This window comes from Saccopteryx leptura, chromosome 1, assembly GCF_036850995.1.
Source record: "Saccopteryx leptura isolate mSacLep1 chromosome 1, mSacLep1_pri_phased_curated, whole genome shotgun sequence".
Classification (NCBI taxonomy): domain Eukaryota; kingdom Metazoa; phylum Chordata; class Mammalia; order Chiroptera; family Emballonuridae; genus Saccopteryx; species Saccopteryx leptura.
In genome coordinates this window covers 60,855,053-60,867,595 of record NC_089503.1, presented here as the reverse complement: position 1 = coordinate 60,867,595, position 12,543 = coordinate 60,855,053, and the positions used below count along the sequence as shown (strand labels likewise).

Below are 12,543 nucleotides of genomic sequence, written 5' to 3'. Positions count from 1 at the left end.
TAAGGTGCCACAACTATGATTGATGCTTCTCACCTCTCTCCCTCCTCATTTCTGGGAAAAAAAAAAAGGCCCTCGGGAGGGATGACCAGCCACCACATCATGAAAACTGGAAGCTGCTGAGCACCTACAATGGCCAGTGTTGTGCTCTGCCCTTTTCACTGCACCACACTGCTCTCCTGGTAAGGAGTCAAGTCACAGTCTGGGAGATGAATCTGGGTTCGAACCCTGGCTTTGTTAACTCCAGACCAGTGCCTTCTCCTTGGAGCCCTCAGTGTCCCTTCTGTAATTTAAGGGCTGGACCAGATCCAGTGTTAATAGATCGCTATGCTTTTATGAGTCAAATATTGTTGCTGAATTTGGAGGTGGGAGGATAGGAGTGGGGCAGGATTTCCACACTGGCTAATGACTCACCCAACCTGCTAATAAAATATTACTCTTGGCCCTTCTTTCCCAGCCCAGATGAGCCTTTGGTAGCATAGATAACCCCAAATTGGCCTCTGTGCAGTTGGGGATGGGGAATAGAGGAGGAGGAAAGCTACAAAAAATTAGGGGAGAGGGGAACATCAGAATCATGTTCTCATCCTATAATTTAGGCCTGAGTTAGGTAAATGTCAATCCTCGGTTCCAGAGTTATCCCCCAACAACCTAGCCTCCTAGTTTCACCCCCCCACCAAGTGCCTGCTTGCATACCCCCAGTGATGGGGAGCTCCGTTCCACCCACACGGAGCCTGTTGCAGTCCTCAATAGTTGTTAGAAAGAATTCCTCCATTACATCACAGCCCGTCCCCCATGATCCCACCCAGGTCCTGGCCTTGCTCCTTGAAGCCACACAAAACAAATCAGCTCAGAATTTTCCTAGGGTTGCCACCACCTCATGCTGGGTCATGGGTAAACCCTAGGGGTACAGGCAGGCATCACAGGGTTCTGACCTGATGAGCCTCCAGACCAGGGGCAAAGGCAGAGATGAAATGTGACTAATGCTGCAGTCTCCACTCTGGCACAGGATGGTCCTTCAGAGATCGGAAAATATCAACACAGACTCCTCTCCCTCCAACAGACACCCACCTACCCAGACACCAAGAACCCAGACACCAAGGTATCTATTTCAATCTCTCACCCTTCAATGGACTTCCCTTCACAGAATCCATGGTGTCTCCTTGAATACCACCATTAACAGGGTGTTCACCACCTCACAACATGGGAACCTTATCTATACAGGCAAACCAGGCCACTGGGGAGTGTCCTCAAAGACCAAGGATGTAAAAAGCAGGTCTAATGGAGATGCCTAGATAACAAAATTTGCTTCAGCACCCTCCCCTACCCCACCCAGTCTTTCACCAAGGCAGATCCCAGAGAGCTAAATTGATTGGTTTGCATTTCATACCAGCCCTAGTTCTATCCCATGATGGAATTCTTTGCAGCCAATTAAAAAATAATGTTATGAAGATCTGATAACAACATGGAGAAATGCTCCTGATATGCTATTAAGTCACCTAGTCAAAATCATTCACTAGAAGTCCTCCTAAATAACACATTCCAGATCAAAAACATGAGAGTCAGGGTCACTGTCTCGGGAAGACACAGTTCCCAGCCTGTGAACAGCTAAGGTGAGGGAAGGGGATCACAACGAAGCATGAATTAGGGTAAGTCTCTTCCTTCCCTTCTTATGGGCCTTTAAAGGACCATAATGGTCCAGCACTCTTAAGTGAGAGGGGCTATCAGAGGCTATTGGGCCAGGTGCATGGGGCACCTCAGGCTGCTTGCCCCCCTGGACGGCAACAGCAGCTCAGTAGCTCTCCAAGGGCAAGCAGCACCAAGACCAAGAGAGGCCGACAATAACAGCAACAGTCACGCAGCGAACAACAACAATGCCCAGGACATGGTTAAACTGTGATACAGTTCCAGGGTGATGCAGCCACTAGAATATCATAAGTGATTTTGAGTCACAGAAAGAAATACTCATGATATAATATCAAGAAGGAGAAAACAGGATTCAGATCTCTATCTATAGCATGCCCTCAACTTTATCTATATAATATGTATAAATAAAATTTTATAAAGAATATACTAAAATGGCAATAGGGATCTATCTTTGGATAATCAATATCATTAATTTTTATTTTCACCCTGTTTCTCTGTTATTCAAAATTCTAATAATTATCATTATTTATAATGAAGCTAGGTGGAGCAGGCGATTGTTAGTTACTAAAGAAGAACCCTAAGTAGGACAGGTTCGGCAAGCAGAATAAAGACTTAGAGGGAGGGAGGAAGGGAGGGATGTTTCAAGCAAGACAGCCACTCAGACCAGGACAGCTGTGATGACTTCCGAGGGTTTCCCAGATTTGTGTTTAATCCCATGACTAAGGCATTTGTTAAGGAAACTTTGGGCAAGTCATGCACTTCTTCAACCTCAGTTTCTCCAAATATAAGTGGAGAGTTTGGGAGGCGGAAGGGATGCTCTTCCTCCAGGGCAAAAAGCTCTGAAGTTTGATCTCAACTCTGCCTGATTCACTGAGGGCCTCCATTACAGGGGCTTGGGCCACACTGGAGGGCACACAGAGTCCTACGCCCCACTTTCTAAATGTGCCAGGCTCACAGGTCCTTCTGAGTGGGCTCCAAAGCCTAGGCTGGAAGATGGGCATTGGATAAAAGAGAGTTGGGGCACATCTGTCCCAGTCAGACATGTTCTCTGTCTGGTGGCTGTTTCAAGGGACTGCAAAACCCTTGCACTCTGTCCCATCCAGTGTCTCTCCCGTGCTCCCTCTGGAAGAAAGAGGGGAGGGAACTTCCAGGGACCACCAACAATGCTGGTGATTGGAAATGAGTTATCAAATACCACCCACCCTATGTCACAGATGAGAAAAACAAGCTGAGGGAAGGAAAGTGATGTAACAGAGGGTGCAGACACTAATGAGTGCTAGAGTGGAGAATGAACCCAGACTTGACTACCATGCCAGGATGCGGGGATCAGACTACGTAACCATTATTCTTCCCTCATCCCACACCGGATGATCTGAGGCAGGCCGGGCGGCAAAGCTTTCCCAAAAGAGAAGGGTTGGGATCTCAGCCTGCACAGTGGCCAGTTCTCCAGCAACATACCCTCATTATAAGAACACGCTCCTGCTAGTCTCAGAGCCCTTCATCACAGCTCGTCTTGAAAACCTGCTTGCAGCTTCGTAACCCCAGAACGAAAGCCCGAAAGGCCCTGCAGACCCCTTGGTGGTGACAGCTTATCTCCCAGACCCTCATCCCATCGCCCAGACTCCTCACGTTTCAGACCCTCCGTTAGAACTCTCACTCCGGGCAACCTGGGCCCGGTGCTCACCTCGCAGGACCCCCGAGTAGGCGGCTATGAGGGTCTTCATGTTGAAGCAGGTGCAGGTAACGGCCGTGCGGGAATCCGCTTTACCCCGCGCCCCTGGCCCATGCCCCGGCCGCCGGGGCCAGGGCTTCGTGCCGAGCACGGGAGCCCGCGGGCCGCGCGGACGCCTGCGCGGCTAGCACAGGGGGATGGCGCGGACGGGCCTGGGTAATATGACGAGTGGCGGGACGCAAAACCCTAGCCGTGGCCACTGCGCGCGTGACTCAGAGCGCTGCATTTTATAACCTCACAACGGGGCGGGGCCCGATGCGGATGGGGGCGGGGCCAGCGTTCCACCCCTTGCCCGCCCCACTGCCTCCGGGGAGCGTGGCTGGGGCTCTCGGCTACACCCCGCGCCTCTGTTTTGCTCGCGGTAGGCGGCAGGCGGAAGAGACTTGGAGGTCGAATCCTCATTGCAAGAGGTGCGCCTAGTTGGTTAGTCCTACTGCTACCTCTTATCCGCCCCTCTGCCGCTCCCCCGTGGAGATTGGTTCTGCTTGGCAGTTAGACCTCAGGGAGGTGGTAACCGAGCACGTGCAGTGCTTGCAGACCGCGTGTTGTGTTTTAATTCATTTGCCAACGCCTTTCCTTGGCTGCAGATGCCACAGTCCCGTCTCTGCTTGGTATCAGGGATTAGTTAGGTTAAGGTTGGGCTCCTAAACCATCCAAGCTGCCTTTACCTTTCCATCTGTTTATTAAGAAACCTCAGAAAGCATCTGTCTATTCAATGCTGAGTGCTAGGGATCCAGAACAATCAATCCAGGTAGGCTCTGCCCTTGGGGTGCTCATGTTGGTGGTGATAGTACTGTAAGGGGACGGTGTTGACTACACAAACAGGTGCCAGCAGTACTGGGGAAAGAGAAGCTCTGCCTTGGCCTGGGGACTGGATGCATTCCCCAAAAAGGTTAGTGCACAGCAGCTTTGGAATCAGGTAGACCTTAAGTCCAATTCTGGGCCTGCGTTTCTTGAACTTCGGTTTCCATCTCTGTAAAATGGGAATAATAACAATTATTTTGTTAGGTGCTTTGAGAACTAGATGAGATTAGATGTGAAAAAAGCCTAGCATAGTGCTAGGCACAAAGAAAGTGTTCCAAAATTATTTTCATTGTACACTGATGAGTACTGTAGTTCTGTAGATGGAAAGCAGACAGGCATAATAAAGTCTTAGATAAGCCAGCATGTTTGGGGCAGGGCCAGGGCACCTGGAGTGGCTCGAGCTCAGGCAGCTGTGGCAGAGGAGGCTGGGCTTGATCTTATGAAGGTCCTTGAATACCACCACTCTTAGGACGTTGGGGTAGGAGAGGAGCTTTTGGAATATCTTTGGGTAGGGAAATGACAGTGGTTGGAGAGCCCTTCAACCATAGTGGGAATGGACGTGAGAGACTAAAGGCCGAGAGGGCTGTGAGGAGCTGCAGGAGGGACCCAGGTGAAAGAGGAGCAGTGGTGGAGGGAATAGAGGGAAAGGCCTGGTCTAGAGAAAAGCATAGGAGGTGGTGAGATCTATTGGACTGTGGTGAAATGGCATATTGGATTTTGCAGGTGAGGAAAGGAGTGGGGGCAAGAAGCATGCCAGCGAGAAGACAGCTTCCTTGGGCACAGCTTGAGCAAGTTGGTTGTGGGATCACAGCATAAGAGGAGAAGGAGTCTCAGCTGTTGAGGTCTTTACCACCTGTAGGAGAGGGGTATGACAGAAGCCACAGTGCCAAGGCAGCATGTGACAAGTGCCACTAATGGGACATAGAAACACTTCTATTTGTTTAACCCTCTGAAGGCTTTAGGAGTAAACTTCTTTGAGAAAATGTTGTTGAGCTCTGAGGCATAAGTGAACCAAGAGTAGAAGAAAAAGTATTCTGTGTCGGGCATGTGCTGAGGCTCTGAGGCTGAAAAGCACTTGGTGCCTTTAAGGAAACTAAGGGAAGGCTAGTGACATACCAGGCTTGTGGGGAACAGTGGGGACAAGTATGTGCAAAGGCTGGGAGGTAAGAACAGGTGTGGTGTATTTCTGGGTAAAGGGGAGTATAGCCAGCTAGATGCTGAAGATGCCACTGAGCTCTTGCATCCTCTCCCCAAAGGTATATTTGGGTTCTCTTGGTAGAAAGACCCCTGCTGGCTTGGAAGGACCCCAGGTTAGTGTATGGATGTGCCTATTTCAAAAGGGTCTCCTGGGTAGGAGGTCTTGACCTAAAACCCATGGCCCACCCACAAACTTCATGGTATGAGCTAAGGGGCAGAGCTTGGGCTAGGAGGCAGGAGGTCTAGATTCTGGCCTTTCCTCTACCACTGACTTGCCAAGTGTCCTTGGGCAAGTCTCTATCCCAGTCTAGATTTCAGTTTCTGCATCATGAAATGCTGATTTCATTTCAATATTTGAGGATCAAATGAAATCACAATGTGTGGAAAGTAACATATTATCTTAAATGGCAAGATTACGGATCTTCAAGGCCTCTTTGAAGCATTCAGATCCTAGGTTCGTCTGCTTCTGCATGATTTTCCTGTGCACTTTCTTGGGCCTGGTTTTCACTGGGACAGAGGGAGTAATAAGACAGCCCTTGCCTTTGAAGAGACCCAACCAAGAGATGGTGTCCCAAAGCCAATGCTTGCAGCCAGACAGCCAGGCTGTGATGCAGGGGAACGTAGCAGGCTATGCTGAGTTCAGGCCTTCTCTTCGGTTCAGTTACTGTCTGTCTACTTCTTCATTGGTCCCAGAGATTCCCAAAAGCAGGAACCTCATCACCCTGTGCCTCAGGGCAGGCCTGGCCTGGCCTGGCATAGTGGCTCAATCATGCCACCATTGATGAACGAATACAATAGAGTCATGAACCAAATGCTCTGGGAGCATGAAGGAGGGATAGTAAATTGGGATGGTTGAGAGGAGGTGACATTGCTGCTGGACCTGAGGTATGAGTATGATTGTGCCTGCTAGAGAGTAAAGAGAAGGGTGTTCAGGCAGAGGCCTGGAGATGGGAACCGTGAGCGCCCTGGGGGCTGGAAGAGGCATACAGGCAGGAGAGGGAGAGGAGATGCAGCTGGAGAGGTTGACAGGGACCAGATCTGAAGAACCTTATAACCAGCCAAGAAGCTTGGGTTTTACTTTGTGGGAGGGTCAAACCAAAGGAGGGGCGTGAGCAGAAGGCACCTTGATTAGATTGGAAGGTTGCAAACATAGGTGGGTTGGTAGTGTACAGCAGGGGTGGGGCTTGGGGAATGGGACAATAAAACCTCTCCCAAGTTAGGCTCCTCACACACATGTGGGATCATCCACCAGAGGATGCAAGGGCAAGTCTGAGGGCTGAAAGGGGGCATCACTTATTTCTGGGCCACCTTACAGAGTGACAGTTCCCTCCTGTTGGCCTCTAGCTGCCAAGCCCAGGGCTACTGCTGAAGCAGTTTGGTGCCGATTGGCTTTGGATGAAAAACCAGATCTAGAATTAGAGTAGCCTAGAAAGGACAGTTTTTGGCAGCTTTCTGTGTTCTGAGACTGGTCTCCCCTGCGTGAGGTGAGCATGGGGCCACACACGAGGCACTGACTTCGCAGCCCCTCCCCACACATCCTGCCATCCCTACCTTCCTGTCTGTAATGGCCTGCCCCGCTCTCTTTCTGCAGGTGTGTGAGCAGGATGGCTCCAAGATCTAGATCACCTTTCCTTCTACATCTCCCAACCCAACCTACAGGTGCTTTGGCCAAACCACAGATAGAAAAGTCAAGCTACCAAGCAGCATTTGTTCAGGGTAACTTCACCAAGTGTGGCACCTCCCAACATCCCCCTTCAGTCACCAGTGTGATGTTGCTGTTGGAACTTATGAGTACAGCTTTGTAGCTTATGAGGATTTGGACACTTGCTCCTCTGAGACTCCTTATGAAAACGGCATCCTTAGCCCCACCATTGCATGAGGAGGGTAAGCGGCCAGCCTACAAGGCAGAGAGCACACTTGCCCTAAGAGAAGCATACGGCGAAGTGCAGAAAGAGACATTTACCAAGCACTGTGCCTTGTGCTAGACCCTGGCCTGTCCCAGTCCTTGCTCTCCTGGAGCTTTTGAAGTTAAACGTCAAAATGAAAAGAAGGAATATATTACTCCCTGGAGTTTTCAGAGAAGGGGTCTTTTAGGGAAGATACCAGAGACTGATATGAATTTAGCCCTGACCTCATGTATAACATTGTAATACATACTGTTATTTAACCTTCACAACCCTGGAGGTATGAATTCACAACTACATTAAACTAGAGATGAAGAAATTGAGGCATAAAGAGGTGATAGCTAGTTGGAAGAAGAGCTGGGACTGAAATCTTTGTTGGTCTGATGGCAAAGGCCTTGCTTGTTCTACTTTACCTGGGCCTGGATGGAGAGAATGGGTGGGGAAATGAGAGAGAAAGAGGAGGGGGGGACCCGAATCCAGGTTTTTAAACACCTTTTCAGTCCTGTATTGTGATGGTGCGGTTAAAGTGACTTGGGCAGAAAGGATAAGACTAAGTCTGGGGATTTTGCAACACAGTCATTGGGCAATCCCCAAAATTATGTCATCGTTATCTCCTTTTTTGTGTGTACCCAATGTTGAGAAAGAACTTAAAGCTGAGATAAACTCAGGGAAATTTGAATCTAGCTAGTCCAGGGTGGGCTCTGCCAAGCCAATCCCCTTAGACCTAGAGTTTGGACACTCTGTGGCCCTCAATTTCCCCTCTTGTCTATCCCAGACTTCATTATTATACCAGGAACAGATGAAGAAGAAATGGCTTGGCCGCTCTGGGAGCCCTCCATTAGGACATTTAAACTAAGATATTAAATATATTGACATAAAGTTGTTCATACTATTTGCTCATTATCCTTTTAATATCTGTAGGAGCTGTAGTGATGTCTCTTTTTTTAATCCTGATGTTGGTAATTTATGTCTTCCTTCTTTTTTCTCTTGACCAGTCTGACTAGAGGTTTATTAATTTATTTTTTCAATAACCTTTGGTTTCAATGATTTTTTTCTCTGTCTTCAATTTTATTTTTCTTCTCTTCTCTTTATTATTTCCTTCCTTTGGCTTGATTAGGATATAATTTGTTTTTCTTTCCTTAAATTTAGATTATTGGTTCCACACTTCTCTTATTTTCTAATGCAAGCATTTAATGCTATAAATTTTCTTCTACAAACTTCTCTAGCTGCATTCCATAAATTTCAACATATTATGTTTTCATTTTCATTCAATTTAAACTATTTTAATTCCTTTTGTAATTTCTTCTTTGACCCCTTACTCATTTAAAAATGTGTTGTTTCCAAATATTTGAGGATTTTTTTTGTTATTGATTTCTTTCTAGTTTGATTCCATTTAAATTAGAAAACATTTTATGTAATTTCAATTCTTTTAAATTTGTTGAGGTTTGTTTCATAGTCAGTCTTAGCAAATTTTTTTTCTTCCCAAGTTTTTAATGTGCATTTGAAAAGAGTGTTTATTCTGTTGATATTGTATATAGAGTTTTGTTAGTTGTCGGATGTTTTTATTTTGGTCTTCTGTATCCTTGTGATTTTCTGTCTAATTTCAGTCTATCAATTACTGGAATGAAGAGAGAAAATTTGAAGTCACCCACCATATTGTGGATTTATTTACTTACTTTTCTTTCAATTTTATCAGTTTTTGCTTCATGTATTTTAAAATCTGCTTTCTGGCTCTGTTTGCTCAGGATTATTATATCTTCTTCATAAATAGATTTTAGAAAATGACAACTAGGTGAGGGTTCAGCCTTTTCTTTCTCTAAGGAGGAGGAATAACTGCAATGTGGGTACAGAGTCTGTTGTAAGGGAGGGCATTTCTTTATCATCTCTATTCCTATAATATTTGTTCTGAAATCTACTTTGTCTCATATTAATATAGCCACCCTAATTTTCTCTTGATTAGTGTTCATATAATGTAACTTTTTTCTTCCCTTTTTAAACTATGTATTTATATTTATTTCTTTATTTTAAAGATTTATTTGTTGATTTGAGAGAGAGAGAGAGAGAGAGAGAGAGAGAGAGGCAGGGCAGGGTGGGGGAGTGGGAAGCATCAACTCATGGTTGCTTCTCGTATGTGCCTTGACCAGGCAAGCCCGGGGTTGGGTTTCAAACCAGCAATCTCAGCGTTTCAAGTCAATGCCTTATTCACTGTGCCACCACAGGTCAGGCTTGCATTTATGTTGAAAGTGAGGTTCTTATACACAGCATATAGTTGAGTTTCTGTTTGTTTGTTTGTTTGTTTTAATTCAAATACAATGGAATAAAAATAAATGTTCTACAGCATGACAAAAGTTAAAGACAAATGTATACACATATCAGAGACTTGGCTTGAAGAACCAAAGATGACTCTAAGTGCATTCATGAGAATAGCAATGGGCAATAGTAGGTGAGGAGAAGAAAGACAGGAATGAAAAAACAATGATCTTCCGAGACAGTGTTCAAAGACAACCCAAAGACTTCCTAGAAACTGTTTTCTGGAGTTTTATGTCGAAGTCCATTTCAAAATGACTGACCTTCTATGTGCCTAGAAGACTTCGGGGTCCTCAGCTGGAAAGGAAAATGGGGCTGGGGGGACTGAGGGATTGGCCATGCAGGGGGAGAGAATTGATCCAAATCCAAATTGAAGATCATCAACCTGGCTTTATCACATTTCTCGGTAAACACCTTTTCTCTGGTGGTAGTGATGAACCTGCGTTTGGCAGCTCAGAGGCCAGGTCCCTCTAGGGGAGGCTCAGCCCTTTGCCCATGGGCTCTTCTGAGCCATGGCCTTGTGCTCAGAGGACTCGAGGAATTTAGATTCAGTCCACCTGTGAATCTTTTGATACCAGATCAGCTCCGTCTAGAGCCCCTTCCACACCTCAGCTCATGGCCTTGCAAAGAAATGCCCTCCCTTACAACAGACTCTGTACCCACATTGCAGTTATTCCTCCTCCTTAGAGAAAGAAAAGGCTGAACCCTCACCTAGTTGTCATTTTTTAAAATCTCATTTGATACTCTCCGACTTTTAATTGGGTGTTTAGATCTTTTCATCATTAATATAATTATTGATATTGCTGAATTTAAGTCTACCACCTTGCTAGTTATTTTCTATTTTTGCTGTTCAACCTTACATGCTTTTTTGGGTTTAATTTAATATGTTATTATTTCCTTGTATTCTACTACTGGGTTATTGATTATACCTCTAGTATAATCAATGCTAGATTGATCTAGGGTTTATATAAAAAATTTTTGTGTGTGTGTGTTTTTCTGAAGCTGGAAACGGGGAGAGACAAACAGACTCCCGCATGCACCCAACCGGGATCCACCCGGCACGCCCACCAGGGTGCGACGCTCTGCCCACCAGGGGGCGATGCTCTGCCCCTCCGGGGCGTTGCTCATTGCGACCAGAGCCACTCTAGCGCCTGGGGCAGAGGCCAAGGAGCCATCCCCAGCGCCCGGGCCATCCTTGCTCCAATGGAGCCTCGGCTGCGGGAGGGGAAGAGAGAGACAGAGAGGAAGGAGAGGGGGAGGGGTGGAGAAGCAAATGGGCGCTTCTCCTGTGTGCCCTGGCCGGGAATCGAACCCGGGACTTCCGCACGCCAGGCCGTCGCTCTACCACTGAACCAACCGGCCAGGGCCAGGTTTATATACATTTTAGTTATTAGAATGTACCTTTGAAAAATAATGTACCATTTCACATACAAGGTAAGAACCTCACAAAAGTATGCTTCCATTTCTGTACCCCTATTTTTGGTGCCATTTTTTATACAGCTTTCATCTACAGATGTTATAAACTCTATGATATATTGTTACTATTTCTGCTTGGGACAGTTCATCATTTTTTAAGGTGTTCACGGAGCACTTTAATGGTCAAACTATTTTCATTTCGTTTGTTCATTCATATTCATGATCTAATTTAGCTATAACACAAGCTACCTGGGGTGTGAATGTCAGGGAGTGTTGATCCCCATTGACAGCGGATTGAGATTCAAAAAGGGGTTGGAATTAGGCCTAGGTCAGCCAATGAGATCAGAGTAAGCTAGCCTGAAGCGCAGGATCTAACGCTCTTCCCCAGAGCTCCAGGCTAGAGCTCCCCTACATTTCTGCCGCAGCTTGTGCCTCCCTCTGTCGGAGGATAGTAAGATCTGGCAAAGCAGAGAGGCCTGGGGCGGGGAAGCCTGAGTGGCTGGTGGTTGGAGCCGTGCACTAAACGTGAGCTTGTCCTGGTAGGGAGAAGGTGTCCTCCATTGTTGCTTCCTGGCCTCGTGGGCTTGACAGGGTCAGGAGGGTTTTGTTGAATGAAGAAATGAAGAAAAAAGTTATCTTCCATTTTTTTTCAGGCTTATGAATTCTAAACCTTCAAAGCTAGTGATTTGCCAGGCATAGGAAACTGCTAGTAAATATTTATTTAAAAGATCATAGCACCAAACTCAATTCTTTCACAGGTTAAAATAAAAGACAAGGAGTAGAGGGAATGGGCAGTTATTGTTTAATGGGTACAGAGTTTTAGTTTTGCACGATGCAAGAGTTCTGCGGCAGAATGGTGGTGATGGTTGCAACAATGTGAATGTAACTTGATGCTACTGATGTGCACACTTTAAGATGCTCAAGATGTAAAAGTTATGGTATTTAAAAACTTGAGCCCTGGCCGGTTGGTTCAGCGGTAGAGCGTCGGCCTGGCGTGAGGGGGACCCGGGTTCGATTCCCGGCCAGGGCACATAGGAGAAGCGCCCATTTGCTTCTCTACCCCCCCTCCTTCCTCTCTGTCTCTCTCTTCCCCTCCCGCAGCCAAGGCTCCATTGGAGCAAAGATGGCCCGGGCGCTGGGGATGGCTCTGTGGCCTCTGCCCCAGGCGCTAGAGTGGCTCTGGTCACGGCAGAGCGACGCCCCGGAGGGGCAGAGCATCGCCCCCTGGTGGGCAGAGCCAGGTGGATCCCGGTCGGGCGCATGCGGGAGTCTGTCTGACTGTCTCTCCCCATTTCCAGCTTCAGAAAAAAATACAAAAAAAAAAAAAATAATAATAATAAAAAAAATAAAAACTTAAAAAGAAATATGACAAAATAAATACACTTTCTATCCAGAAGAAACAGAACAAGGTTAAACCTGCCTTACTTCTTTCCACTCCCCCAAATGTAAAAGACACCGTTAGGCTGTGCCCTTCAGGAGACCTGGGGGACACACAGCACACACCCATCCCCACCTGGATTAGCCCCAGTCCTGAGGCACCCA

The 12,543-nt window shown here is 46.8% G+C and overlaps 1 protein-coding gene across 1 annotated transcript in view; it reads right to left on the bottom strand.

The window, feature by feature from the left end:
• DGAT2 (diacylglycerol O-acyltransferase 2) overlaps positions 1-3,588 on the bottom strand; it is a 37,338-nt gene extending 33,750 nt beyond the window's left edge. The window contains exon 1 of the mRNA XM_066368762.1: positions 3,326-3,588. Coding sequence (XP_066224859.1) covers positions 3,326-3,365 — 40 coding nt within the window. The 5' untranslated portion in view covers positions 3,366-3,588. The remainder of the gene's footprint in view (positions 1-3,325) is intronic.
• Positions 3,589-12,543: the final 8,955 nt, after the last annotated feature.